At 38.9% G+C, this 27,960-nt stretch overlaps 1 protein-coding gene across 1 annotated transcript in view; it reads left to right on the top strand.

The window, feature by feature from the left end:
- LOC310953792 (protocadherin-15-like) overlaps positions 1–27,960 on the top strand; it is a gene marked incomplete at both ends in the record, with an annotated part of 145,297 nt that overhangs the window by 28,146 nt on the left and 89,191 nt on the right. Inside the window, 11 exons of the mRNA XM_083922991.1 lie at positions 6,450–6,610; positions 8,543–8,698; positions 9,531–9,650; positions 9,777–9,887; positions 11,657–11,827; positions 15,061–15,169; positions 15,340–15,452; positions 20,067–20,273; positions 22,348–22,482; positions 25,955–26,104; positions 27,598–27,791. Coding sequence (XP_083779117.1) covers positions 6,450–6,610; positions 8,543–8,698; positions 9,531–9,650; positions 9,777–9,887; positions 11,657–11,827; positions 15,061–15,169; positions 15,340–15,452; positions 20,067–20,273; positions 22,348–22,482; positions 25,955–26,104; positions 27,598–27,791 — 1,627 coding nt within the window. The remainder of the gene's footprint in view (positions 1–6,449; positions 6,611–8,542; positions 8,699–9,530; positions 9,651–9,776; positions 9,888–11,656; positions 11,828–15,060; positions 15,170–15,339; positions 15,453–20,066; positions 20,274–22,347; positions 22,483–25,954; positions 26,105–27,597; positions 27,792–27,960) is intronic.

A 27,960-nucleotide genomic window follows, 5' to 3' on the forward strand; every position in this document is an offset into this window, starting at 1 on the left:
AGATGATATTGAGAAAAATTGAATCCACATACTGTTTGCTGTCTTGGTAACTTTAATTGCTGAATATATTTCCCGTTAGGGATGTTAATTATTAACCATTATAAATAAGACTTTTGACCTATTAATACCATCAGTTAAACACTTAAAAATATAGTAAGATATATAGATTATTCAAATAATTATTTATTGGATTCAAGGAGGTTTATTGTCATTACCAGAACATCTTGGTTCATGAAAGTGTAGCTTATTGGAGGCTAAGCACTATCAAATTGTGTTGAACTGAGTGTCTGTATTGCTTAGTTGCTCTAACCAATCCGCTGTTAGTGCCATCAAGTAGTCGGTTGTTTAGCATACCTATTTTCCTTAACAATATCTTCTCATTTTGTATTCTACTAAGTGAATGCTAATGAACAGAAATATTTGATTACATTTAGCATGTATGTAATGCAATAGCTGTAAACTGTTGTCCATTAAGCAGCTTTTAACAATCCTGTGCATACACTCGCCTAGTTAGTAAGGTTGTTGGTAGAAATGTTCTTTGGACTCTTAAGATTGTTCAATTATTAGGACATTTGGCCGTGATCTCCTAATTTATCTCATTCAATAGTCTAGGCACCTGAATTGCAAAGGCTAATCACGTTTGGACTATGAAGTTTTGAATAACTGCAACAGAAAGTTCACAGGATCTCACCCAGCAAGCTGGCAAATATCAAAGCCCCCCTGTGCTTTAAAACTAATCAGTGAGATATTAAACTCCCTTCTAAAATTAATGAGCAACAAGTGAAATGATATGCCAGGATATGGGTAATATATGTTCTCATTTTAGTGCCAGAAAGAATCAAATCCAAAGGAAGGGGAATTACAATATCCCAAATGGGATGTCACAAAATACAGTCTTCAGGTTTGTTTTGGGGAGGAATGCTTAATATTTTGAATTACAAGAACTAGACAACTGGTTCATTCATACTAAGTGCTGAGTAACTTTGGCCTGTTATGAGGATTGAGCAGTAGTAATGGATGTCCTAGACAGCGGTGGCCACTGCACACTTGTGCTTGGTCATTTCCCAAGTAAATCATCCACATAAGGATATTATGAATGTGAATAAGATGTTGAGGAGGCATTTTAAAAATGGGATAAAAGGGAGTCGCCACAGAGATGTTCCGAAATGAGGGGTGTAACGATACATTGATCTGGATTGATATATGATCCAGTATCACTGATGCAAAGTGAAAATATTAATACATGTCGTCATCTTTAAAATTTGCCTTTATTTTGAAATTCTTCTTTTTATTCATTCATTCATTAATTCATCTTCAACCGCTTGTCCCTGTCGGGGTCACGAGGGGGCTGGAGCCGATCCCAGCTGCCATCGGGCGTGAGGCGGGGTACACCCTGGACAGGACGCCAGTCTATCACAGGGCACATAGAGAAGAACAGAGACAGACAACCATTCACACTCACATTCACACCTACGGGCATTTTAGAGTCATCAATTAACCTAACACGAGCATGTCTTTGGACTGTGGGAGGAAACTGGAGAACCCGGAGAAAACCCACGCAGACACGGGGAGAACATGTAAACTCCACACAGAAGGGCCCCAGCCGGGATTCGAACCAGGAACCCACCGTGTCGTCTTCTTTTTATTCATTTTAGTTAAACATTTTTTTTAATTTAAATGTCTTAAGAGCTTGGTAATAAAATCATATCTAGTCTATATAAATGCAAGGATTTTGTTAAATGTGCATATGCTGTTGTCTCATATTGATCGCAGGTCCTTGAATTGAATTGAATTGATTCGAATAGAAATCATATTGTCAGATTGTGACAGCAAATATTGTATTGTTGTCTAAATAATCAATATAATATTGTATTGTGATAAAGCTTGTGATTTACCCCCCTAGAAATTACCTTTACAGTCACTTTACACTGAACGTAAGACTTAAAGCGTTGTGTTGGTAAAGATCACCCAGTGTTTGCTCGTCAATAACGTGACAGTATTGAACATTACACAAAAATGTAGAAAGGGATAATTATTTCTCTCATCAGTTAATAATCATTAATTTAATCTCAGAGACCTATATGTGATATGTAACACCTCCTGTTTTCTCACAAAATTAACTTTATTTTTATTTTCAGCCTATAAAAACATACCACCCACACATGTGTTCATTATCTACCCTCATCTGAAGAGAGAGAAATAATCTTATTTGGTTTCTTGGAGATCAAATGATGTAAATGACAATTCAAATACATTCTTTTTTTTATTTTGGCCATTTGGTTTGCTTTCTTATCGCACTTTGAACCTGTTGTGAATTAAGATCATGGATTAAGTTAAGAGCATATTTCCAACAGGACTCCATGCTAATACCAAAAAAAAAATCTTATTGCAACCAATTTTTTCATACTAAACCTAGAGCCCTATCAGAAAATGTCCACCATTACGAATACCAATATTAATGATATTTGAGATAGAGGTAAGCCCTCTGTGGGGTCTACTGTGAAACCCGAGCTGTGGAACTCTGTGTAGCGCTTGTTTGAAGTTTGACAGTCTCTGGCATCCTCTTGAATGATGAGGACAGCAACTTTGCTGTGTGACTGAGATTGAGAGAAGAACTGCACAGAACAGTGGGAGTATTGGCTGTCACAGCAAAAAAAGCTGAAGTTCAATTAACGTGAGAAAGGGAGGAGGCTTTCTGTGCCCTCCCTTGTAATGTTATACGTGGTGTAATTTACGACCTGAGAGTTTCAAAAAGATGTAGCTCACCACTCAAGGTACTGAGGCAGATATATTTATGAAAAGATGTGTTTAAGATTAATGAGCCAGCAACAGGGGAGGGGGTTGGGGGGGTCTTTTGACTTTTTAATGAAATTCTTAGAAGATCCATTTTTCAGATGGAATTTAGCCCAAGAAAGGCAGATAATTACAGGTCCTTGTGATTACGAATGCATCAAACACTGACTGCTGCAAACAGGGAGTGCAGTCATTAATAGTAGCATAATGCAGGAGTGGGTATTATAATTACAAGGCAAAAGCTTCCATCACAGCCCCATTTGTGGTTATTCTTGAGTATCTGAGAGTCTGAGCGACTTTGCAAAATGGATGAACCTGCTTTTTGAAAGGATGAAATTCAAGATGTTATGGGCAGTAATTAAGAAAGCTCATGAAAATACCACCACCCCTTTAGGTTTTAAAGCTGGTAGATTGGTGAGGCACATCAAGTGCTTTTAGTCTCCACAGTATTTCAACATCTACAGTACATGTCATTAAGTTTACTAGCTTGGAAATCACTTTTTGAAGAAAACATTGCACCTTTGAGAAGTCAGCAACTCACTTTAGGGATATTGCTGATTCAAGTGAAATGTGGATAGTAAGGGGGTAAATAAAGATGATACAAAAAATAAAACAAAAAACAGTCAATAATTATTACTTATGTGTTTTTATACTTGGCATCTTTATATTTTGCTTACACCAGGCCTGAATCATCCGTTTACAGACCACTGGGCTCAAATGTTTGATGGGCCCCTAGCCCCTACCTACAAGTTGACTAAAAGCCTTGCAGGAAACATTGCCCTATATGTTGTCGACAGAGAGATGGGACACTGTTTGTGATGACACCCCTAATGCCAGTATGGTCAGAAAACCCCTCATGCAAAACAGGAAACTGGGCATGTGCCTTGGGCCTCTCTTTGGCTCTGATTGGCCCCCATCCCTTCAAACTCTCTTGATCCTTTGACCTTTGAGAGGAACTGAAGCTCATTAAAAAGTGAAGCAAATGACGTCACGGTTGTTAATAAAACTCCTTGTAAGGCTCCTTTATGAAAGACAAACAGACACTGTCAAAAAGTGAGATTACATATCTCAGTGCCACACCTTGGACACTGGATTTAAGGAGCAGATCCAAGTTGTCTCCTCACTCTTCTTTAGTCTTCTTGTCTTGTAGTCTTCTCCCTAGTCTTGTCTTATTTTGCCCATTGTACAGTATTTTATTTTGTAACATAGATTCATTTTGTCTTTATATTTTACAAGTAACGTTCTGCCTGACTTTGTTTCAAAGAATTTCCATGTTTTATTTAATTAATAAAATGTTAATTATCAGTCAAATGTCGTTTTAATTTAGTGCTCATGTTTTTGAGAACAAGTTTATATTAAAATCCAGTTTTCACCAGGAGTTTGAAAAGTGAACAAATGACTCATCCACCTAACTCAAGCTAACACTGCTGAATAATCAAGAAAGACTCTTTCTGGCTAAAAGCTGAAGATTTAGGGTTAACAGCAAAGTAACCCGCGACGCTGAACATCCGTTGCCATGGTAAAGCGCCCCCTATCGATAAACTGTTGTGTGCTGCCCTTTTGGACAGCCGGTCCACTCTTTGATACATCTTCTTCCTCTTGGATTCCCTCTTCATTGCTGAATGTTTGGTGAGATGATGTCATTGGTATCCTTTCATGAGCAGATCTGTTGACCACTGGCCATTTGATATTAAACTTTACTTTCCATAAAGGTATGATTAGAAATTGTATTTCAATATCATAGCTTTGCCATGTCCATCCATTTTCTGTGTTATTCTCATGTGTCTCATTTCATGTTAGAACCTATCATGTATATTATGTATATAAATATATTCATATTTTTGTAGTACAACTCAAAAACCCAAGTTGTCTGTGATCTTTCATTCTGTTCTGCAAAGAGTCTTGAGGTCACTGTTTTAATAGAGCAAGTGTTTTCAGATTGAGATGGATAAAATAATTGATAAGAGAAACTGATAGAAAAGTATTTGTATAATTCTTGCAGATGACTAGGTTACCATGGGACTTATTCCACATTACCTGTTTGAGCAATGGTGGTGCCCCTTTTAGCGAGGACAAATTAATTAGCCTAATTAATAAGGTGATTAGTCAATATATTAAATGCTTTATTGATATGGTAGGTATCAACCTTACCTTTTTATATATCTTCTCCTACAGATCTACTTAAGTAAAAGTTTCAGTGAAAGTAATTAGAAAGTTTTATTTATTTGTGTGTGTATATATATATATATATATATATATATATATTTATACACACAAATAAATAAAACTTTCTAATATTTTATATAATAAATATATATATATATATATATATATAATATGGTATTACGTTTCATTTAGCTGTCACTTTTCATTTCATTTAGCTGTCGACTTCCAATAAGTGCGTTCAACAATTAGGGTACATGTGCTTACTTTTTTTTGTATTATTAAATCATCTTCTTAGCCAAGGTGCAGTCAAAAGAGATGCATTTTTAGCTTGTGGCGATAGATGTGCAGATCTTCTGCCTTCCAGATGTCGATGGGGAGCTCGTTCCACCATTTGGGAGCCAGGACAGTAAACAGTCGTGACTTAATGGAGTGACTCGGTGTTCCTCTCAGTGAGGAAGTGGCAAGCTGATTTGCCGATGCAAATTTGGCCATTTGTGATTAGATTTAACAGGCTTTGGGGAGGGTTGTACCAGGAGGCCGCCGTGGCAAAGTTTAATTGGTCACTTATTAAAAGGTGCGATATACAAACTAGAAAGTGTCTGTGCCCTCAATAGGTTACAGATATCTGAGACATTGGGCCCTATTTAGACACTCTATGGGGAATGGTCTAAAGCACATGGCACAAGTGCTTTTTTAAAACCTCGTTCCTGGGCAACAAAGTAATGTATAAGAAACCCACTACAATTACTGAACTGTGGAAGAGACTGCAAGAAGAATGGACCAAGATCAAACCAGAGCAGTGTTAGAAACTAGTGATTTCCTGTGAACGCAGACGTGCTGAAGTCATTCAAAGCCAGGGCCTCTACACTTCCTTTTCATTTTTGAATCCTATAGCCCTAAGAAAAATGTTATGAAAAAAGTATTCTCTTCTGACACAATGGTGACTGTTCTCTAATTTTGCTCTCTGTTTTTTGCCACAAAAAAAAAAGGTTTTGTTGAAGTGCCTTGGTTATTTAAAAAAACATAGTACTCCAGTGGTATAGACACAGCAGATATTATATCAAATTCCGGACACTAAAAATCACGTATTTATAATTAATTCTATAATTTTGATCTCTAGTCATACATCTATATTTTAGGTGTGTTTTGGCTGTAACATGAATTAAGCCAATCAAAGTGTCATCTCCCATTCCCTTTAAAAGCCATGGTGCGCCCACAGCTGGCACATTGCTATTTACAACATATTTACGATTCTACGGGTGATGCCAGGCTAACCCTGATGATCAAGTACATGGGCTTTTCAGTATTCTTTTGCTACAACAAAACATTTTGTCAATGGCCGATAGATATTTCTGAAAAACCATTTAATGTTTCCTTTTCTTTTCTACAATCAACCTGATTCAGTACCAAACAATAGTAACAAAAGGTGATTGTTAATGTCCTTCAAAAAGAGGGCCATTTATTAATTAGAGACTGCTCTGTCCTTACAGGTACAGTTTTGGTGGAAAATATGCAGATAAATGGCCGTGCCCAAGATCCAGGCAGAACCATCTCACTGACGTTGCTGGACAACTATAACTACTGGGTGATACTTGAACCAGCACGACAGAGGCTCTACCTCAACAGCACCGGGCGCATTCTCGACAGAGACGTGAGTACAGGACCAAGGATGGTGAGCTCTAAAAAGAAATCAGGGAAAATAAAGTCCCAGTTTTTATAGTAAATACATTCATCCATCATTTATTAATACATAGCTTCTCTTGTGTGAGCTCATTTTGCAGATTAAAGAACAGTATTTACAAGCTAATTATGTCCTGTGGCCACTGGTCTCATGGTCACGATCAAGTGTTGTGTGTATACCGTATACACAGTATCCAAGTGAGTCAGTTTCTTCACCTTTATTTTTATCTATGCAATTAAAACTGAATTAGTAAATGTTATTGTAATTTCTGAGGCCAGTTGGAGGCTATCCAAAAAATAGTGAAGTAATAGAGCATATTACATTTTTTTAATTGCCTATTTAAGTTGTTATGGCATTAAAAAAACAACAGGCACATTGACAGTGCTTTCCTATTTGCCAGTTTTGTATTACATTAATCTATAATATATACATTTCTACAAAAACTGGCACAAAAATTCCAATATTTTATAGATCCCCAGAAGTTCTTAAAGGAGGCTTTCTGTTATTTCAAACCCTGTCATGTCAACGTATGTTTTGATGACAAACTACAGTACTACATAACTGAGGATGATAAAGCACCTGCACAGATCGCAGAGAATGATCAGAAACCTGGATGAGTTAACGTGTCACAAAAAGTGAACAGCTTAGGAAAGTGATAAATCAAGCCTGACGTGTGAGATGGCCCCAATTACAGCAATCATGTCAAAATGGTCAATACAATAACAAAAACTAAAAAAAAAAAAAACTGAGTTCGACTAGTTTTAAGTTTGATCCTTCAGTTCAATTAAACATGTCAATCCATGATGTGTTTAAACTGTTATTAGCTACAAAGAGAAATATATAAGATGTAATGTCGCAACCATGTTGGTGGTCATCGGTTTTGGTCTAGCATGATAATTCATCCCTAGTATTGAATATGGTGACTGAATGAATAAATGCAGTAACTGTCTGTATATGTAGTATGTTTACTTGAGTTCTCCAGAGTATCCAGCAAACCAGATGACTTTAAATGGTACAATTGGATGTGAGGTATGGGGTTCACTGGGTGTTAGTGACTGCTGTGGGAAAGAAGCAGTTTTTGAAGTGTGTGGTTAGGTGCTATTGATTATAGGGATGGAGCTATGTGTGAAGCTATTAATTGGACTATCTCAGAAATATGGCCAATTAACAGGAGAAATGACAGTGGAGAAGCACATCGGAGTCAGACCTTTACAAATGAGAGGGAAAGAGGTGAGAGGGAGAAGCTAACCAAGCTCCATTACATTATTACTGATTTTAAATTCAGATGCTGTTTGACAGTTAGTGGTTGCAACGAGACAAGCTGCCGCTGTCCAATATATATTTTAAACAGAACATGGCACAAGGCTTACAGCTCCTCGTTTGATCAGACGTTTTAATAATGTATTGCATGTAATATTAAAAATGTAAAATCAGGCATTACAATCCAGCTTAAAAAAAACTAACAATAGAAGTGATGTGTTTATACCAAAACCATGCAAGCAGCATAATTAGCAAGGTAGTAATTTGGGTTAATTATTGCTTTTTTTCATCCTTATTTAAGAAGATTTAGTCATGATGGTTTTAGTAGTATATTTTGATGTGTATATTTCACCAAAAACAGATCGAAGTAAATCGGTTCAATTGTTAAATCTGAACAGACATTTTTATCAAAACATCTCTCCTCTTATTGCCTTGAGCATCGTATGTGTGTATTGTTTGTTTGCTGTACTGGTTATGTAGCTTCTGTGTTTGAGTGAAAGTAAGTGTTTGAAGCAGGTAAAGGTCAGTGCAGCTCTCATTTTATCGTCTCTGACAGAGTGCACACATCGCTCTTGAAAAAGTATATAACAACTTCTATTGTCATACTTACAGCAAGAGCCATGTCTTTCTTATCTCTCTCAGCCCCCCAACTACATCACCACTATTGTGGTTCAGGTCCAGTGCACCAATGAGCTGGTCGGTACCGTCATTTTTCACGAGGTACGGATTGTTGTGAGAGACAGGAATGACAACACCCCTCGCTTTCAGCAGCCACGTTACTATGTTGCGATAAATGAGGTAAGGGAGCGTCTCCTGTTGTTGGTTCTGCTGGATTTGTAGCTCAAGACACTGTGCAAAATTGTAATGTTGATTGGGCAAGTTTGTGTTTATTATGTAAAATGAGCCATTCTTGGTGAAAATTGGTACAGCCTATCTATTGGTTTCAGTCTGTTCAGCTCAGTCTCTCTATGAGAGGATGAACATTCTTTCTATCAAACTCTCACCAATGTCAGTCAGGAGAAGAGAGAAAACATCTTTTCCGTCGTGAAAACCCTTCAGTTCCGTTGTCTTCTTTCAATGAAGACTCTCCAGTTCTGATAAAACAACTGCTAGCATCTAAGCTAACTTCTTTGGGATACTCTACAGTCGTGTTTTAAGATCAGGAGAGGATTCCCTGCCGAGTTCTCAACAACAGCGACTTTCATCTCAGTTGTTCACAATGTGTACATTGCATGTCCAAAATTCCTGTCAGTGTGTAATCATTGCCATATGCAGCTGCCCCAGCATAGTGAGTCATACTATGTTGCTGTCAACTTCTTCGCTGAACAAGCTGTCCTGCCCTCTGCCTAGTCCTGTGGCGCGCCCTGACGGCTCTGGGGAACAGCAGTGGTTTTCCTACTTACTTTTTGTTAATCTGTCAGCAGTGTGTTTAAGCCTTTAGACTGCTGCTGTCTGCAAAATTTCCCTTTTTTTTTGATACATATTTTTTTCTTTTTGTATACTAATGGGTTATAGTGGCAACAGTAATAGCTATATGCACAGGCTCTCTGCTGTAAATAGATGCTGAACTCACAGGGAGCAGTTTGAGCCACTGACTTTTCTTCCTCTCTACTCTCCTATTTTTCTGTAGCTCACACCAGTTGGAACAACCATATTCACTGGCTTCTCAGGAAATAATGGAGCTACGGATATTGATGATGGACCCAATGGACATATAGAATACAGCATTGTTTACAACCCCAATGACCCGGTATATGGACAAGTCACTCCATGATATATACCCTCTGCACTATTGTACATTTTTTCAACAATCATGACTTATGATCACATCCACCCTTCTTTCTGTCTTATCATATAAACTCTCTTTTTCTTTCAGGTATCTAACGGGACAGTGAGTGTTGCAAACACCCTTTCAGGACACATTATTCTGGCAGAGAGGCTAAACTATGAGGAGAGAACTCGCTACCTGGTTTTGGTCCAAGCCAATGTAAGTGACTTCTGATTGCAACTACTGTAGTGCTCAATATTAACGGAATAAAAACTGGTCCTGATTTTATGCATATCATTTAACGTTGTTCGCCTCAACTTTGACCTTGTGGGTAAAGAACGCTAATGCCACTAAACCAATATCCCAAGATGTGCTTTGTATTCAGGTGCAACCTTTGTATTCACAAATTGTTGTGGAATCGAAGCTATCACTTTTAACTATTTTAGGGGGGCGTATGCTTTGACCATTAAATTAATAGTTTACTGCTTCAAGAGTTCAAGTCCGTAGGCTGGATTATTTCTATTCCTGAGTACAGTTTTAAGGCACGGTCTGGTGCGTATATATACGTATATACAGTATATTCATTGTATATATATATATTTTTTTTCAAAAATCTGGTCATAATTCAGCAAACTATCCTTTTCGTTTTCAGTTTTACCAATCAGAAGAGGGATTCTTGTTCTGTGTTCACATATTAACAAGAAGAAATTTCTCAAATGGCAGTCAGTGCATGACATTACACAAACAAGCTCTTTAACTCACATTTCAGAGTTTCACTTACCTTTTTTAAGCTGTCTTTTAGACCTTTTGAAACAGCTGTCTGCTTAGTATATACCAGAGCAGCCTTGCATATCTGAATTTATTATGGATGCATAATTGGGGAATTTTCTTCTAAAGTATGAATGATGCCAGTTTGAGTTATAATGAAGGCATTTGTAAGCTTGCTCTCTAGTCTCTACCTTTAGCCATTAGGCAGTAAATGTCTATTGACCAAGAGTCGCCACAAAGCCACTGGACAAGTATTTGTCTAAAATTATTGAAGCACCCAGGCTGGAATTTAACAGTTCCCCCATTCCTGTATAAACAATGTTAAGCCTTATTGGTTGAAAGCTGAGAGTTTCAATATACATAAACTTTCTTTACAAAGAAACCCAACATTTATCCCATTTCACATCATTATAATCACTTCCCAATTACTGACTACATAATAACTTGCCCTAACAAGCAGTGGTCAATTAATTCACTCTATACTATAAATAGAAGTACTGCAGGACCGATAAGCATTTAACCCATCTCCTATTCTCTCCATTTTCTGCATGAGGGAGCTAAAGACTCAACTCTTTACCCTAGCAAAAGGTCCTCCCGGGAGATTTCATTTTCTCTTGCAAGAGGGCATCTGAGTAGATAAAGAAAGGAGACATGGTATTTACTAGTCTTCTGCACTGCTTGTGTCAAGAGTTCAATTACACTAACAGCGGGAATCTTTGAAGTACTGTGCTGCTCACTTCTCAGGATACCACTCTGGGAAGCAACAGTACCACAAGGGGGAATATTTAAGGTTAGCTGCCTGATATATATATGTTTTATTGCCAAAAACTATTTCCTTATGAAAAGAATGTTTAGTAGAATGTAGAGGAGACATGCTTTTCCATCTGGTTCGAAGTGGTCTGATGTTGGACATATTTATTACATCATAACATCTCTTCCACTCAGACAAGTGGGAGCCTTAAAACCTGAGTACTAGTTGACAAGTTCTCTGCCAGAGTGTTTTCAAACAAATGAAGAATAAAAACAGAATTAATGCATGACTGTGAGTTTCCAAAACGGCCACCACTTTAAAGTATGCCAAAGAACAACTGCAGAGAGCTGTCATGGTTTAAACATGTTATATTGATTTTAGCCTGAGCCTTGTCTAGCCCCAGTGCACAAAGCAACAAATCGTCTGAGAATTTGAAGGTTGAAACGGAAAGCATTTGTTCATCTTCCAGGACCGCGCTCCATACCCCCCCAACAGACGAACAGCTTCCACGACTCTGACTGTGGACGTTCTAGACGGAGACGACCTGGGCCCCATGTTCCTGCCTTGCATTTTGGTGAACAACACCCGTGACTGCAACCCCCTCACCTACCGTGTTGCTATCCCTGAATTCACTGAACCGGTAAGAACCAGGCAGACAGGTAAGTGTGAACACATTTCTGTTCCCCAAGGTCATTTTAACAGCATACATCCTGTTATACTATGTTCATATTTGTATTTCCATGCACATGGGTTGTATTTGTATCTCATGTCGCCCTGTATCTGCAAGTGCATTGTGGCTTATAATTCAGATTGGTGATACATTTGTGCTGCAGAAGTACATTCCTGCTAAATGTTAAACTATTCCACGCCTTTTAAATAGCCTAATTTCCCACTTGCACCTTGTTTTTGCCCCCACACCTGAAGGCAGAGTAAACTTTACTGTTGTGTCTCAGCATGGTAATTCCAGGGGCATTTTCTGGTCTGTTGGACCAGCAATTAGAGCTGAAGGCTGAGTTGACCTGGGATGACAGCCAAACACCACATGAATTCATAGAAGCAAGAAAAATAGAGAGGGGTACGGTGCGGCAGCTGAGATGAAGAGTGTTTGCTGGTGCACCAATATAAATTATATGTATATCTATAAACACTTTATCTGTGTCTATATAATCTGTATCTACTGTGCATTTATATGCATGAAAAGATCTGAGCTGGAATAAAATGAATTGGACTACATTATTGTGTTGGCTAGACTAGACTTGAAACTATCTCACATCAAGGTCAATTTAGTAGTGTTCTGGAGGTTTCGATAATAACACACTATCTTCATCGGCAGATGTTCAAACTTAACATGATTCAGAGCACCTTGGTGTCCTCAAAGCTGCAATGTTTGTTTCTCAGTGTGGCTCCTTTCTTTGGACAGTTTGCATGTTTGCATCCTCCTCCAAATGGGTCCTCCTCCACTTCCAAGTGGGAATAAACAGTGTTCTTGTCTGTGTCTAAAAAGTACAAACCTGTAGTTTGTAGACAATCCAGTATAATTATTTTCTCTGTTTTATGCAGATATTTCTGTAATATGTGAATAGCTTTACAACTAAGTGACAAGTTATTTTTTTGTTTATATTAATTGTAGCTTGGCAAACCAATGTATAGTTTAATTAGCGGCACCAACTAAAGCGTGATGAAATAAGAGGTGCACATTTTTGCAAATTCTGCTCTGAAGCAGGATTGGGAAAAGACTGCATGGGTAGTATGCAGTATGGGTTAAGTGTAGGGCTGAAACAATTACTTGAGTTACTCGATTCATCAAGTTGTTTAATTCCCATCTCACGCGTTATGCGGTCTGTTCAGCGCAGGGGATCATTGTTCCACACGGACCGCTTTGCGGATGCACACCACTACAGCCCAGAAAAGGTGGAGAATAGGTTTGGGATTATTTCACACTTAAATATAAGCCAAAAAGGTGCAATGTGTCCACTCGAAACTAGAGCTGTTATACCACAACAGCAAGACATCGATGATTCAGCGTGTGAGACGAAAGCAGGCCGTTAACGCCACTACACCGAGAGCTGCTGTTCCGGTTTAAGGAGGGCAGTTGCTGTAGTTACGGAGAAACAGGAAGAGAATGCATAACGTTGACTGTCCTCATAAGTGCCTCTATGTTTGGTTTTTCATGACTGTTAAACATAACATTACCTACCTGGTAAAGAAACTAGCTAGGTCTTGGTTTAGTTGTGAAAATCAAATGCTGTTTATTGAGGGCTTCAGTGAGAGAGGGAGTATAAAAAAGGTATACACATATATCTGTACAGAATCTACTGCCTGTGTGTGTGTGTGTGTATCTGTCACTGGGGTTTAGGGGGAGCTGCCATAGTGAGTCACAGTTGTTTGTCCAGACGTTCCATTCAGAGTTTGCCCATGTAATGTATAATTTAAGATAAAAGGTTTGCAGACTGCTAAGTATGCAGGACCTGGGAGCACGGCTGCACGAACCAAAGCTTTTTCATTAGTATGAGAAAATGTTGGCCTTCCCCACCCCACCCGCCACCCCCCACCTACCCAGATGGTTCCATCCTACCAAAACGTCATGCCAATAAAGTCTGATGTTACAGTGATGTTAAATTTCCCTTAACTGTATGTACACAGTTACATTGCACAAGAGTTTTACCAAAATATCTTCTGTTTTATGATATTTACCTCATATTCTCCTCCTTTTACTTTCCTTAAACAGTGTGCAATTTAATTTCATAACAGTTTTTTTAGGAGTGGCACACATTAGCTTTGCAGTTTTCAGTCACTTTTTTGCTCTGAATTTTCCCCATTATGCAGAGTAACCATTATGTCCGTGGGGACATTTGTCTTCTCATAATTGATGAGTGTATTGTAATTAATCACAATGGCTAGACAGGCATTATTAAGTTGATCTGTATTTATTTTTTGCCCTGGGGGGATATAATGTGGGCTCTGGAGTCCCCTGGATAATGACTGCTAGAGGAGGGTATTATAGCTAATCATCATTGTGCAGAGCTAGGGGGATTTGATTTAGCGCACCTCCAGACATTGTAAAAGCGAGAGGGCTGATTAGGGAGGGGGTGTAAGGATTACTCCAGAGCTGAGGGATATAAATATACCCCTGAAGGGAGAGAATCTTCCTGCCAGAGAGCTGTTAGCCATGTGCCTGTCTGCGCTAAGGAAGTTTAGCCCAGGCATCTTAGCACACTCACGCATACTTTATTAGCCATATGGAGGCATTTTGCATGAGCAGAGGTGTTCTTAAATGTGATGTGCTAAACATATTTCCACTTAGCCATATGTTGATGTGAATGTGAAGAGGTAGAGCTGGGTAATTAGTGCTGATGATGTCGGAGTATGCATGAGCAGGAAAAGTAGCCTACAGCACCACAAACAGATTACGTGTAACCCTTTAAAAAAATACTAATTAAAAATAGATCTCATAGCAGTAGCTTTACACATATGCTAATAATTGGCCAGTGTACTATACATTATGACTGCTAAGGCACTGTCATACACCAGGAATTTGGTTCTTCAATTGCATATTTAAGTCAAGTCCTAATATTCAATCTTCAAGAATGCCCAACAGCAGCAGCCCCTCTCTAAAAGCGGAAAACAGTCATGGGCCTAGCTCATAGTCTAAGGCAGCTTCTCTTTAGAGATGCTTTTATCTGGAGGAGCAGAGTTGCAAGTGATACAATACGTATCATACATGAGATTATACAGCGTCCAAAATATTGACATACTGTAGCACACACAGTTCTGTCTCTATCTAAATGACTACACAGTCAACAGAAGAAAAACAGATTTGCATCTGATGTCCTTGCTGTGTTTGTTGACTGAGTCCCCCTCGCCTTGTTGCAGAGCAAACTGAACCCACTGAATGTGACCCCTGCAATCCGGGCCGTGGACATGGACAGAAACATACAGCCTCCATCAGACAGACCTAGCATTCTTTATTACATCCTGGTTGGTAGGTTCATCACATTTCTTTTTTATTTTTACATTTTTATGGGATTTTTCACATTTTTATGTTCTTTGGCTCGTTCGGTGTGACTTGACTTCTGAATGTTCATTCTGGTGTTCTTGATATTGTCATAAAGTGCACTGAAAATCTGTAAATGTTTTAATTCTTTATTGCAGGTCATCCAGTCACATATCGAGAGTATTTCTCCCTGAACAGAACCACTGCAGAGCTGCGTGTTCTGCAGCCTATCAGCAGGGACTTGTATCAAAGGTTCACTCTCATCATCAAGGTAAACGCCAAAATTCTGAGCCAATGCTAGTCTTATTTTAGCAAAGGTTACAGGACATTACCTATGCACTGTGTGACTTTTGATTTAAACTAAACCACACGAAAAAACAAAAGTGCAAATCTACTTGGGAATTATTGGGTTAATTTATTATACATACTTTTCATGCATATACAGAACTCTTGAGATGTTTAGTTATAAAAGTTGTTTTAAAATCAAGGAGGTCATGGAAACCCATCCAAAATGGGTCTGAACACTGCATTTACTGAACCAGATAGAGTGTAATTGTCCAGCCCAATGTAAAATTTTGATTTTCTTACTGCCTGTGCATTAGGTAAGCTTATTATCACTATTATGAAACATCTCAATTTTGTACTTATTGGAAATGTGCTTGTGCTACATACATTTAACTCATATCTCAGTAACTTAAGCATGCACCATTACCTGGTCCACCTTGATAACCTTAGTCCTGAAGGCCATTAAACATATTTAGCTGCTTTGGAGATGGGGTTGATAAAGATGTTATGATTTATGGACTTATCAGGAGGATAGAATGCAGCTTTCTCGTGAATCCTAATGTAAAGCAGAGTTAAGGGTTGCCTGAGTGCTGCTGATGCAGAGCAGCAGTGCAGATGAACTTTCTACCTACCCATCACTAACCTCTAGACACCTCTGAGCGCTGTGTAACCAGCTGTTTACCGGGAGAGCTGGGGAGCAAAGAGATGAGGAAGAGCTGATTTTCACAAGAGGAGGAAGGCGAGGGAAGAGTGATTATATGAGAGGCATTTTGCATGTCTTCAGGAGGATTGGTCCGTGGAGGATGTGACTGTAGGAGCCTTATCTACCTGAGTCATAGAGAGGGGGAGGAGTCATTGCTCAAGGACTCCAAGGGGCAGGAAAGGGAGAATTAGACTTGGGTACCTCGAGAGAGCTCTGATATAGCACAGTATGTGGTGTACATAACTAATGCTTTAAGAGATAAAAAAGCCATTGGTGGAATGAGCTGCAGCATCTGAAGCATATTTTAGAAAACACATTTTGTTGTTCTTCAGAAGTCATGATTGATCCTGAGCCATGTCCTCCAGGGTGACTGGGATAAAATGAAGACAAGTGACAAAGGAAATTGGAGATGGCAATAGTCTGAATTAAATAGAAAAGAAAATGACACGCAAGACAAACAGTGACTTTTAGCAGTGCATGTCCTGCAGGTTCGTGTTGTAACAGTGAAGAGTAGGTCATTTAGCACTGCCTCCCAGAAATAGGGAGACTCCTAAAGAGCCAAATCACCAGAGAACCCAGTTTTTTTCTCACTCAGACAAAAATTTCTGTGTGAATGTTGAGAAAAAGAGAAAACATCCAGGCAGTCTGTCAATGACACCACTTTTACCTCAGGTGTTTGTGTGAGCAGATTGGATCTTTGGGTCAGCTCAGTGTGGTTGTTCTTTATTATCACTCGGATAAGGGGAAAAGGTTGAGAATGTTCTGGAAAGATCATCTGGTGTAACATTGTGACGTCAATAATAACAGAACTCGGAGTAAAACTGAACTTGATGTTCAAAAACTGCAAAAGGGTGTTGCATGGCTGTGCATCAGAATATACACAGAAGTCAATGAACAAGAAACTACAGATTTTGGCCCCCACACTTCATCATTTAGCAGGAGAACTACAGTTTATTCCTCTGTTACAATCGGCACTCTGCAACACAAGCCTAGTGAAATCGAGCTAATGTGCAGAATTAGTTCCAGGTCATGGCTTAAACTGATGTCGCCTCACTCCCCCTCTCCATCTGTATTTTCAAAGCCTTACTGTTTCTGAAGCATCCTAGTGTGGGAGCCAATAGTGACATATGTGATCACTGCTCAGTAGGAGAAAGATTGCACTGACAGCCCCAAACACATTAATTTGGTCTGGTATCACTGGGCTAGTGCAAGACACAATTCAGGTTAAAGCACAGCATCTTTATGTTTTTGTACAGTTTGAATAGCTGGGACCACAGACATTTCAATTTGTGATAATTAAGCAGTCATTCACCAACTGTGTTGGAAAATGAAGGGGGAGAAATGTTTACATTCTGATGATTGTGTGATAAAGTTTGGTTCGTGTTCCACTACGTGACACACATACGAACTGGTTTTCAATGCAGGTGAGTCAACATTTCAGTGTGTGTACAGTTTGGAAAATGTATGTGTAAGCTGCGTTGTAACATTTAGTATGTCCAATTTCACTGCATGTTTGAGTGTTTTGTTATATGTTATAGATTAAGAAATACTATGTATTTAATTTAGTAGGGTTTTTATGGCTCCGCGCTGGCGACAGCCATGGCCGGAGGCAATTATGTTTTGGGGTTGTCCATCGCATTCCCGTGAACACAATATCTCAAGAACAGCTTGAAGGAATTTATTTAAATTTGGCATAAAAACATCAACTTTTATTTAGGATGAACTGATTCGATTTTGGTAGTCAAAGATCGTCTTCACTGTACAACATAATGTTCTGAAAAGCGCTTTTCTGTCCCTTCTTCAACCCCGTACAGTGCCTATAGAAGGTCATAATACCCTTTTGAAATAGTCACTTTTTTGTTTTACAGCCTGAAAGGATATTACATAAAAATATATTTTTCCAGTGTGATTTGCACATTTTGCCTTACAACATTCACGTGAAATAGTGTTTTTTCCAAATTTCTGAAAATTAATAAAAAACGAAAAACTAGGTTTGGAAAAGTGATGAGTCCCCAGATTTAATACTTTGAGGCACCTTTTGCTTTAATTACAGCCATCAGTCTGTTTGGATATGTCTCTCCCAGCTTTGTGTGCCTAAATTGTGTTTTGGGTGATTTGCTGTGTTTGGTTTCCACCAAACATAGGGCCCGGAGTTTAGCCCAAAAAGTTCAATTTTGATCTCATCTGACCATATAACCTTTTTCCACACGGCAGTAGAATCTTCAGTATGTTTTTTTATAAGGCAAGATCTGGGTGGTGTCATATGCCTTTCACTTACTACTACTCTGAAGGGTACTCAGAGGGATAGTTAAAGCCTTTGAAATCTTTTTATATACTTCTGCTAACTTGTGCCTATCCACAACTTTATCCCGGAGCTCTTTTGAAAGCATCTTCCCAACCATGGTACATTCTTTGTGTTACCATGCACTACTAGGAGTGGAATCTTCAAGGAATAGCTGATTTTATTCTGAAGTAAAACTAAAAAAGTGACCATTTCAAAAGGGTATCATGACTTTCTATAGGCACTATAACTCAGGAACAGAAGGAGAAACAGAGGCATATAACTGCAAGGCAGTAGTTCTAGTTTTGAGAGTATTGCTATTTTTCTCAAGAACTGACTATTACCTGATTCAAGAAATGTAACATCACTATCCATCTCAACTTGCCATGTCCTATATAAATGAGTTATGTTCCATGTCTTAATAACTTAGATAATAACATGGTGAAGAGATGATGTGTTAAGCGGAACCAGGAACTTTGTCATATCAAACAGGCAGAACAGACGGACTGTATAGCAATGCACAGGGTTGAGCTTAGTTAAGTTTGCACAATCATTAATGGAGTGAGGCACCACTGGAAACAAGTGCTACAGTAGTGTCCCTGTTTATTAGTTAATTGGTCAAATCTGGCACTGACTAAGCTAGTGACATTTACACTGGACCTCCTCCTATCATCGGTCACCCATTCCACAGAGTAGCAAGAGCCAATAATTACTGCCTCTCCCCAACAAATGATGGTATTTGCGTTAAGTGCTGTGGTAATTACTAAGGCCTAATCCTAAGTGGACCCCTGATTAAATTCACTATAGCTTTTTGCAATTGAAATGACACTCTGAGAAATTATGTCTTTTCTGCCCCTGTGCCTGCATAAGAGTTGGGACAGCAACTCTTGAATGTGTTACTTTCAGCATCCAACAATACAACTATATAAAGTATATAATATCCAATTTTATCATAAAAAATAGACAACCCAATCTGTCGGTATCTGTAGTCATTTTAATTTTTCAAAAATACTATTTGTATTCCTCACTGCAAATAAACGTGTCTTGTTGGAGCTGAGTGGTTAGAGCAGTCACCCCATGTAAATAGGCTGGAGGATTCTCAAGGCATCGGCCGCAGGTTCAACTCCGACCTGCTGCCCTTTGCTGCATGTCTCCCCCTTCTCTCTCTCACTCCATTTCCTGTCTGTCCTGTATAATAACTAACTGTATAACTCTAACAGAGTTAGATTTGATGGTGCACTGTAAACTGTGTCTGCCCTGTTGTACCTTCCTCACAAGCCACCATAATGTCGCATTGTTACAGTATGGTTGAACATTCACAGGCTTATCTAACTTTTTACTCTCGTCAGTGCGAGTCTCACGTTGACCTTTTTACCTTTTAAGGAGAGTGGAAACGCTCGTCAGAAGCAGTAAAGCTTGGTCAACCAGTTCACAACTTCATAATCAGGCCATCAACATACACACATTCTGTCACAACAGTCCATGGTGCATTTAGACCAGCCCATGGGTCTGTGTATACATAAAGTTGCATCTTTAACATTAAAATCAGTTTCTGATTTGCATGGGTGAATCTTTAGATCCCTAATGACTTGTTTTTCTTTTTCTTTTAAATTCAGGCTGAACAGGACAATGGTCACCCCCTCCCAGCCTATGCTGACCTCATTATCGAAATCCTGGATGAGAATAACCAGGCACCATATTTCCAGTTTGCCACCTATCAGGGCTATGTGAGTGAGTCCTCCCCAGTGGGTACAACTATCTCAGCCAGTGCCAACCTCACTGCCCCTCTGGGAATCATCGCTCTGGATAATGACATTGAGGAGGTAGAAGGAAAGCACATTTATTAGACTATTCTCACTGTTGCCTACACTTTACACATGTCTGCTAATAGCACTTGACCATGCACATACTGATGTAAGGTCCACATTTATCCATGAGTTTGTGTTGTGTACTCACAAAACTTGACACCTTCATGAGTTGTTTTCCTGCTGTATTTGTTTTTCTTGTTGTAGCTGGCTCCTGGTGATACACCTGTAGGTAAAGGGGGTTGCTTTTAGATGCAATGACACGCACGCACGCACGCACGCAAACACACACACACACACACACACACACACACACACACACACACACATATATACACACACACACACACACACACACACACACATAGACACACAGTAGGGATGTTCCAATCACGTTTTTTAGTCCTTTTAATATTGAGTATCATTTGATACATAGATTAATCCAATATTCATGTTTTCCTGCATAATACAGCTGTGCTGCACACACATAACAGCCTAATGTAGGTCTCCATGTATATCAGTAAAGACAGTTCAATTAAGGGATTTGACTGCTTAACAGTTTTGCATTAAACCTGCATCACTGGGTTCTTTCAATATTTAATGTATAGCTTCCTGGAGTGTTTATCTAATATCTTTGCAGAGAGCAGTGTCAATGTGAGGTTGTTGAGGTAGGAAGGATTTGACAGGATTAAGACTTCGTCAACTTCTCTTTTTCTCTACTTAGAACAAAATGCTAGTGGTTAAATGCATTTGTTTTTGTTGGTTTGTTCAGTATACCTGAAAAGTCTCACTTTGCTCGTTGTGGCACAATGTCAGAAGTAGATAGGCTTTACATAGCCAATACTGATCCATTAAAAGACCTTGATCGGCTTGATGCCTTCTCTCAAATTGACTTGGGACATCCCTACTGTTTATTTATCCATCTCTTTGCAAAAAGTGACAAATAAACTGAGAGCACTCATCACTGCTGGAGACATCCTAAACAACAATTTGTAAGCTTTTCCAATGTGTTCGCAGTGAATTATATATTCTCTGTTTCATAAACAGTAAATTAAATTCTTTGCAGGTCTCCAGTAATGATAGGTGTGTGTAGAGTTATCTAGCTGATGCACTGTCGTTTGTATCCTAATGGGAGTGTGCGTTTTGCTGTGCTTTGTTCTTCTTCTTTATATGCAGATGGATGTTTTTGCTATGGTTTCTGCCATTGCTTAAGTAAACATGTATGCAGTTGTTCTTTTTGAAATCCAACTTTCCTCCTTCAAAAGAATGTTATTTTTATTTTATTAATTGATTGCTGTGTGGGTAGTTGGATGAAGGGGGTGTTTTTGACATATTTGACATATTTAACAAACTTATTTTGTGAGTGCACGTTTTTTTGTGTGTGTTGACTTACCACGGAGAACACTTTAAATTAGCTCATACCCTAGCAGCACAGATTTATATTTAAAGGAGTGAAAACAGATTGTCACACACATAAAAACAAATGACTACACTTTTAGTTCATATTTCAAAATACCCCTTTACTCAGTCTTTACAGAAGATTAACAAATCAAAGTGGAGTGGAAACAGCGATAACAAAATCAATAAGCCACCCAGTCCTGATGTTTACCAAACTCTCTTAAGAAGACTCATTGATGGACGTTAATCGAAGCCGACTCACAGCAATGGATCACAGTGGACTCCAGGTTTATTTGTTAACAGAGTCTAACTGCAGCAGTAATGACACATTGTTTTAAGCTTATTTAGTATCTGGACACCCTAAACAAAAACAGTAAAACCCATACCTGTTTAGGTTATTATGCATATACGTTGTTTTAGGGAGAGTAATTTCCTCTCTTCCCTTCTGATACTGTCTGGTTAAAAATCCATTGGTTTATGGTTCAGTCCTCAGCTGCTTTTGCACTGTTTTCTGAAGACAGATGAGTGACCTGCCAGCAGATTACTTTTTCAACTATTTGGCAGATCCAAATGTATTGTTCGATAGGTTTTCTCAGCCCCACAGCTGCAGTCTTGGACAAAAAAACAAACAAACGATGAAATGCTCATGTCACCCCAGTAACAAGTTTCTTTTTGTATATCTTTCTTTTGGAAGACAAAAGACCCCGTGTTGAAAATGACCCTGAATGAATACACCACAATCTTCCGCCTGACCCCAACTGGTATAATCCGCTACCTGCAGCTCATCAAACCTGTGGACAGAGAGAAGCAGATGGCCTATACTTTCACGGTAGGACCTTGGACTCAATGATAGCTATTAGCAAGACAGCACTAGAGCCCTGTGACCTACTTCCTGTATTCTGTATATATTAATAGAAGTCAGGGGTTAGCTCTATACCAAGAGGCACTTTCAGATACAAAGCTGACCTGACATTTTTAGAGCAATATGACCTTTATGAGTGGTCAAATGGCAGTGAAGTAAAATAGTATGTTTGCTTGAATTTACAAATTCTCATCCAAAGGTAAGCTAAAGGCAAATCAGACCTCTAAGAAATTTGATTCAATTACATTTAATGACATTTTCCTTGTACATTATATGTATCCTCCCCACCAGACTCACCAACTGCATCCAACAGGAAATAATATGTATACACCACATTACAAATTTTAAGATAACAATAATTTTACAAATGTGTTTTACAAATCATCTCACTTATTTTTGGAAATAATCACAAATCAACTTTAGAATAATATAAAATATCCCTTGTTCACTAGGACTTATCCAATGTATCTTCAAAAGATTTAACTGAAGTAGCCTGCCCCTTCTGTACATCCTGTGGAAGCTTTTTCCATCCTTTTACAGCAGGGAGTGTGAAGAAGTTTTTCTTTCTTCCATTACAGACATTTGAAATACCAAAGACTCTCATTCATGACAGCGCTGTGCTGCTGCAGAATGAAACACTGATGTATGAAACAACCAATCAGATTAATTAATTTATTAATCCTACTGCCAACCTAAACCCCTGCTCACCAGTTGTAAGGGTCTCACTGGAAACGTATATTGTTTTATAACTAGGTTTTGTTGTTGTTATTTGCTTGTGTCTCTTGTGCAGCACTTCTTTAAATGTCCCTTACGTACTGTCAAGTTGATTCATGTGTTTATTAATTTGCTTGAGTTCTATCTGTTTGCTTGTGGTTCTTTAGCTGCAGTGCCATGAGCTCTCTCAGCCACCATAAACTTCAATTACAATCTCTTACCTATTAAATCGACAGTAAAAAATAACTAGGTTACAAATCATTCAAACACTCATGCAAACAAATCTGTAATCTAACTCTCAGTAAGAGAGGCATGAGACATATACAGTGAAGAGTATATGCTGTGGGGACTCTCATCTATTTATACATAAGACGGTTCAGTCTCACTGAACTCTGCAGCTACCTTCATGTTCCATTAGGATTCCAAACTGGGTTACTTTTAATCTTGGTAATGTTTTATTAATCTTCTTGCTGTATGGCGTTTTTAGTGGACCATTAAAGATTCTGTGTAACTTCTGTTCCATGACGTCAACAGCCTGGTTTACCAAAATGATTTGTTTTTGAGGTGATCAGAGAGATGGCAGTCTCTTGGGAAATATAGTAACTCCCTCCATCCAGGGGAATTCATCTGGATTAGAGAGCATCAGCTAACCAGCAGTGAGCTCTGTGGGAATGGAGAGAGAGAGAGAGAGCGAGAGAGAGAGAGAGATATAGATATATATATATATAGATAGATAGATAGATAGATAGATAAAGATAGATAGATAGATAGATATTCACTTAAATTCAGATGTAATGTTGGGTTTGGTTGAGTCCGTTTGTTTATATATTTGCTACTTCCATTCATGTCCAGTATAGCTTTGTCTCTTCTCAAATGAAAAAAGACAGAAACGTATTTATACACAGTAAGTGCTACTGAAAAGCTTTGAAGCTCCAGGTCCACTCCACTCCTGATGCATTCAAAATCCCATGTAAAGAAACAATTTCCTTTCCAGAGTCGTCAGCAGCATTGTCCTCTGGATATTTCTGGAGCATCCCCCATATCGCTTTTTCTATCACGCATACAATATGCCTGCAGAATAGTGTAGTGGTTGTTGTTGAATAGTTTCCCAAAGACCAGGTGTACATTACACTCAAAATCGCAAAAAACGTAGATTCTTACAGCACGTGGATCAGAGTTCAATCTACCTCTTACACTTAACTGATCAATTTTTTTTGTAGATAAGCTATTAGCATGAACTCACAGGCTGTCTACATAGGATGTGTTAGGCTAAATTTTTTCGTTGTCCATCTCATGTACATTTGGTGGAACCAATGAACTTTTATTGTAATCAATATAGCTGTCTACACAGGTTATTTGACAGCGTGTGCTTCATTCACACTTCACCGTATTACTGTGATTTGAAACACTATTTAGTTGTTTAAGTGTATTTTCTTCCATTTGACACATGACATCAGTGACTGGAAAAGGGAAAGGGAAGTTTGGGGTCCCCTGCTAGAGCTGCTGCCCCCTGACCCGACCCCGGATAAGCGGTTGAAGATGAGTGAGTGATGAGTGATCACTGACTGTGTTTTTGGTCCTGGGCGCTGCCAAAATTCAGGTTACCTACACAGCCTTACTATGCCTGAACGCATCCTGGTTAAACATTGATAGAGGACTGAAGCTGGTGCTGGTTGTGCTTTCACTACACAGGCTGTACAATCTGCTATTATGTCCCATATTCGATTACAACTATTGACCAGTACACGACAAGTCAATTTAATGTGTACATGAGTATGAGTCATGAGTCAGATGTTTTTCTTAAACTCTAACTGATCTGGAACAGGAAGAACAGATAATCTTAATTGGCTAAATTATCAGACATAAGTGAATGCAAAGCTTCTGAGTTCTTGCTAAAAACACATTAACGTAATGGTTCTCTGAAGATGATGTCATTTCAGAGATTGTCGTGTCTCATCTTGTCTTTGCATAAACACAAGCATCAAATCAATTTTATAATTACTCTGCGTATCCTGGACTGGAAGGAGAGAGAGCACAGGGATCCGATGTAGATAAATATGAGCCTGCAATGATTTTGTCACCATGATAGCATCACAACCATACAGGATGTAGTCACAAAACTTCACAAGTTTGTATTTCAGATCAAAAGATGCTGTATGATAGCAGAGAAGGTAGCTGCTCTGGTGGATGTTATAATGTGTTGCTGTACGACATCTTCACTGTGAATGTTTAGCTGCTAATAAAGGCACCCTGCAAATGTACAGCATAACCAGCAATGAGCGTCATTTCCATTTCAGCACTGCGTGCAAAAAGCAATTCTTCACGCAGAAAAATGTAATTCTTGCTGCTACTGTCCCATTTCGTTGTTGTACTCAGTCCATTGTCTTTTCTTTTTTTTTGCCAAGTACTGGAGATGAGAGCTGCCAAGGACAAATAATGCAGTTTTCTCAGTTTACAAACTGCCCTTTAAGCAAGCTTTATACAAGCTCTCTGTTCTCCTCTCTTTAAAGGCACTTCCAATATCAAGAGAATGTAAAATGAACATATACAAGAGGAAAGTGTAACTGTCTTAGTGGTTGTGTTAGAAACATGTTGAAGTTTGACGTGTTGTCTTATCAAAGCAAAACAGTCTTAAAAGCATAAGCTTGAATAAAAAAAATTCAATTTCCTGTGTTTTATTTCAACTAACTTTGTTTACTTGTATTTGTCGTTCTTGTGTTTGCAGATGGTGGCATCAGATGGCGTCCAGCAGAGTAGCCCTGTAACTGTAAACATCCTGGTCATTGATGCCAATGACAATACGCCCATGTTTGCTGAGGTCTCCTACAGTGTCGATGTCTTCACAGACATGCAGCCAGGGGAGACGGTATTACAGGTAATCAATCCAACAATCGTTTTCTTGCCTTTCTCCCTTTCTTTTGGTCTCTTGCTCTGGCACTCTGCCTTACGCCTCCGTCTTTGTCCCCCGTCACAGAATCTCTCACGGACACACATTCTTTCATGCTCAAAGTAAATAACCACAACAATCCAGGTCATTGTGTGGAACCGCTGGAATAGTTCCCTTCATCTCATCTGCAGTCATGACAGACAATTCTGAGAGAATATTTCTCTCCATCCTCTGTGCACAGGCCTTGGAAACATTTTACCCAGTGGATCTGCTGCCATCATAACTGAAGTTAATTCATTGTGGTAGGCATCAATGATGAATATTTATCTTTTTTTTTTCCTTAGAAAAAAGTATTTTACAAACAGGATTGTATAAGTTATGAGACATTTTATGGATAAGGAATATTGTTTACTTGATTCCATTAGAACACTGGCTTTAAAGGTCAAGATTTTATTTTATTTTCATACACACAATAAAACCAACTAAATCCAGCTTTCATGCACAGGCCCAGGAGTTGTGTAAGGACATGCGTAGGCACATGTATAAGCACATAGAGTCTACAAAATAAAAATCCATAACCCCTTTCTGCTTTATCTACTAATGCCGGGAGTTTCACCTATTCATTGTCTCTTCTTTGGTAATCGGAGCATGATCTTTTTGTCTTCCATTTGATCTATCCTTTCAGCATAGCAACCACAAAAAATGTCAGACACTGAAAAGGTCAAGTTTAATCTGTCTTAAAAACCAGCCAATTCACCCTCTCTGAAATGAGGCCAGGGGTCACAGAGTGTCTGGTACTACCGCTGAACCGATTTTTATAAGCCGTTTATGAAAGCTGCAGGCCCCCAGTGGATGCTGCTGCTTATTTGATGCCACTTTTACTCCAACGTCAGAAGCATGAAAAAGGAGGTCTGGGAAGCTTGGATTAAAGTTTCAAGGCCTTAAAGATATGAAGCCAACTACACCATGAGGGTCCATAATTACAAGCAGCTGGATGCCCTAAATTGTGGGCTTGGAGGAAATTGTAGCTGCTTAATTTGTCTTTCCACATCTTTGTAATCCATCTTATTTTAAAGGTGGCATGGAATTAATTCCATCCAATCTAAACTTTATTGATCATTAAGGTCACCAAACTGCAATCACTAAGTGTGGGGATAGTGCTGCCAGAAAAAAAAGGTGGTCAAAATTGCAATTGTATACTTTCAGCTAAATGCCAACCGTTTGTTCCTGTCTTTACATGAGACAAAGGTCATGTCTCTATTAGTTGATAATGGGGAACCAAAATGGATTCTACTGTGGGTTGGCAGCTTGACTAAAGTCAGTCACAACCCCCTACTGAGAACCATTTACTGCTTGACTGGTTCAGTAAGCATGTTGCTTGCAGCTGTGCAGAATTCCCCCTGTAAAGGTACAGAGAACAGATAAAGATATCAACACATTATAATGCATATCTGTCTCTTTCTCTCCCTCTGTTCTCCCAGCTAACAGCAGCAGATGCTGATGAGGGACTGAATGGTTTGGTGACCTATGAGATACTGGCAGGTGACCAGGGACATTTCATCATTAGTAATCGCACTGGACGCATCACTGTGGCGCCTGGTGTCACTCTAACTGTGGGGAGATCTTATGCACTGACTGTCAAGGCCTCTGACAGTGCACCAGAGACACAGAGAAGGTATTGTACAGCCGCTCTCTTCTTATGTGTGATTTCTTTGAAGATTAAACAATATCTGCATTGGTAGAATGGTTTATCATACCAGCGTGACTAATGTGACGTTCCTTACTTTTTTATGAAGAGCAGATTTGTTACGAAGTTGTTTTAAAACTTAAGTACACGCAGTCAG

Source organism: Echiichthys vipera, assembly GCF_963691815.1.
Source record: "Echiichthys vipera genome assembly, chromosome: 11".
Classification (NCBI taxonomy): Eukaryota; Metazoa; Chordata; class Actinopteri; order Perciformes; family Trachinidae; genus Echiichthys; species Echiichthys vipera.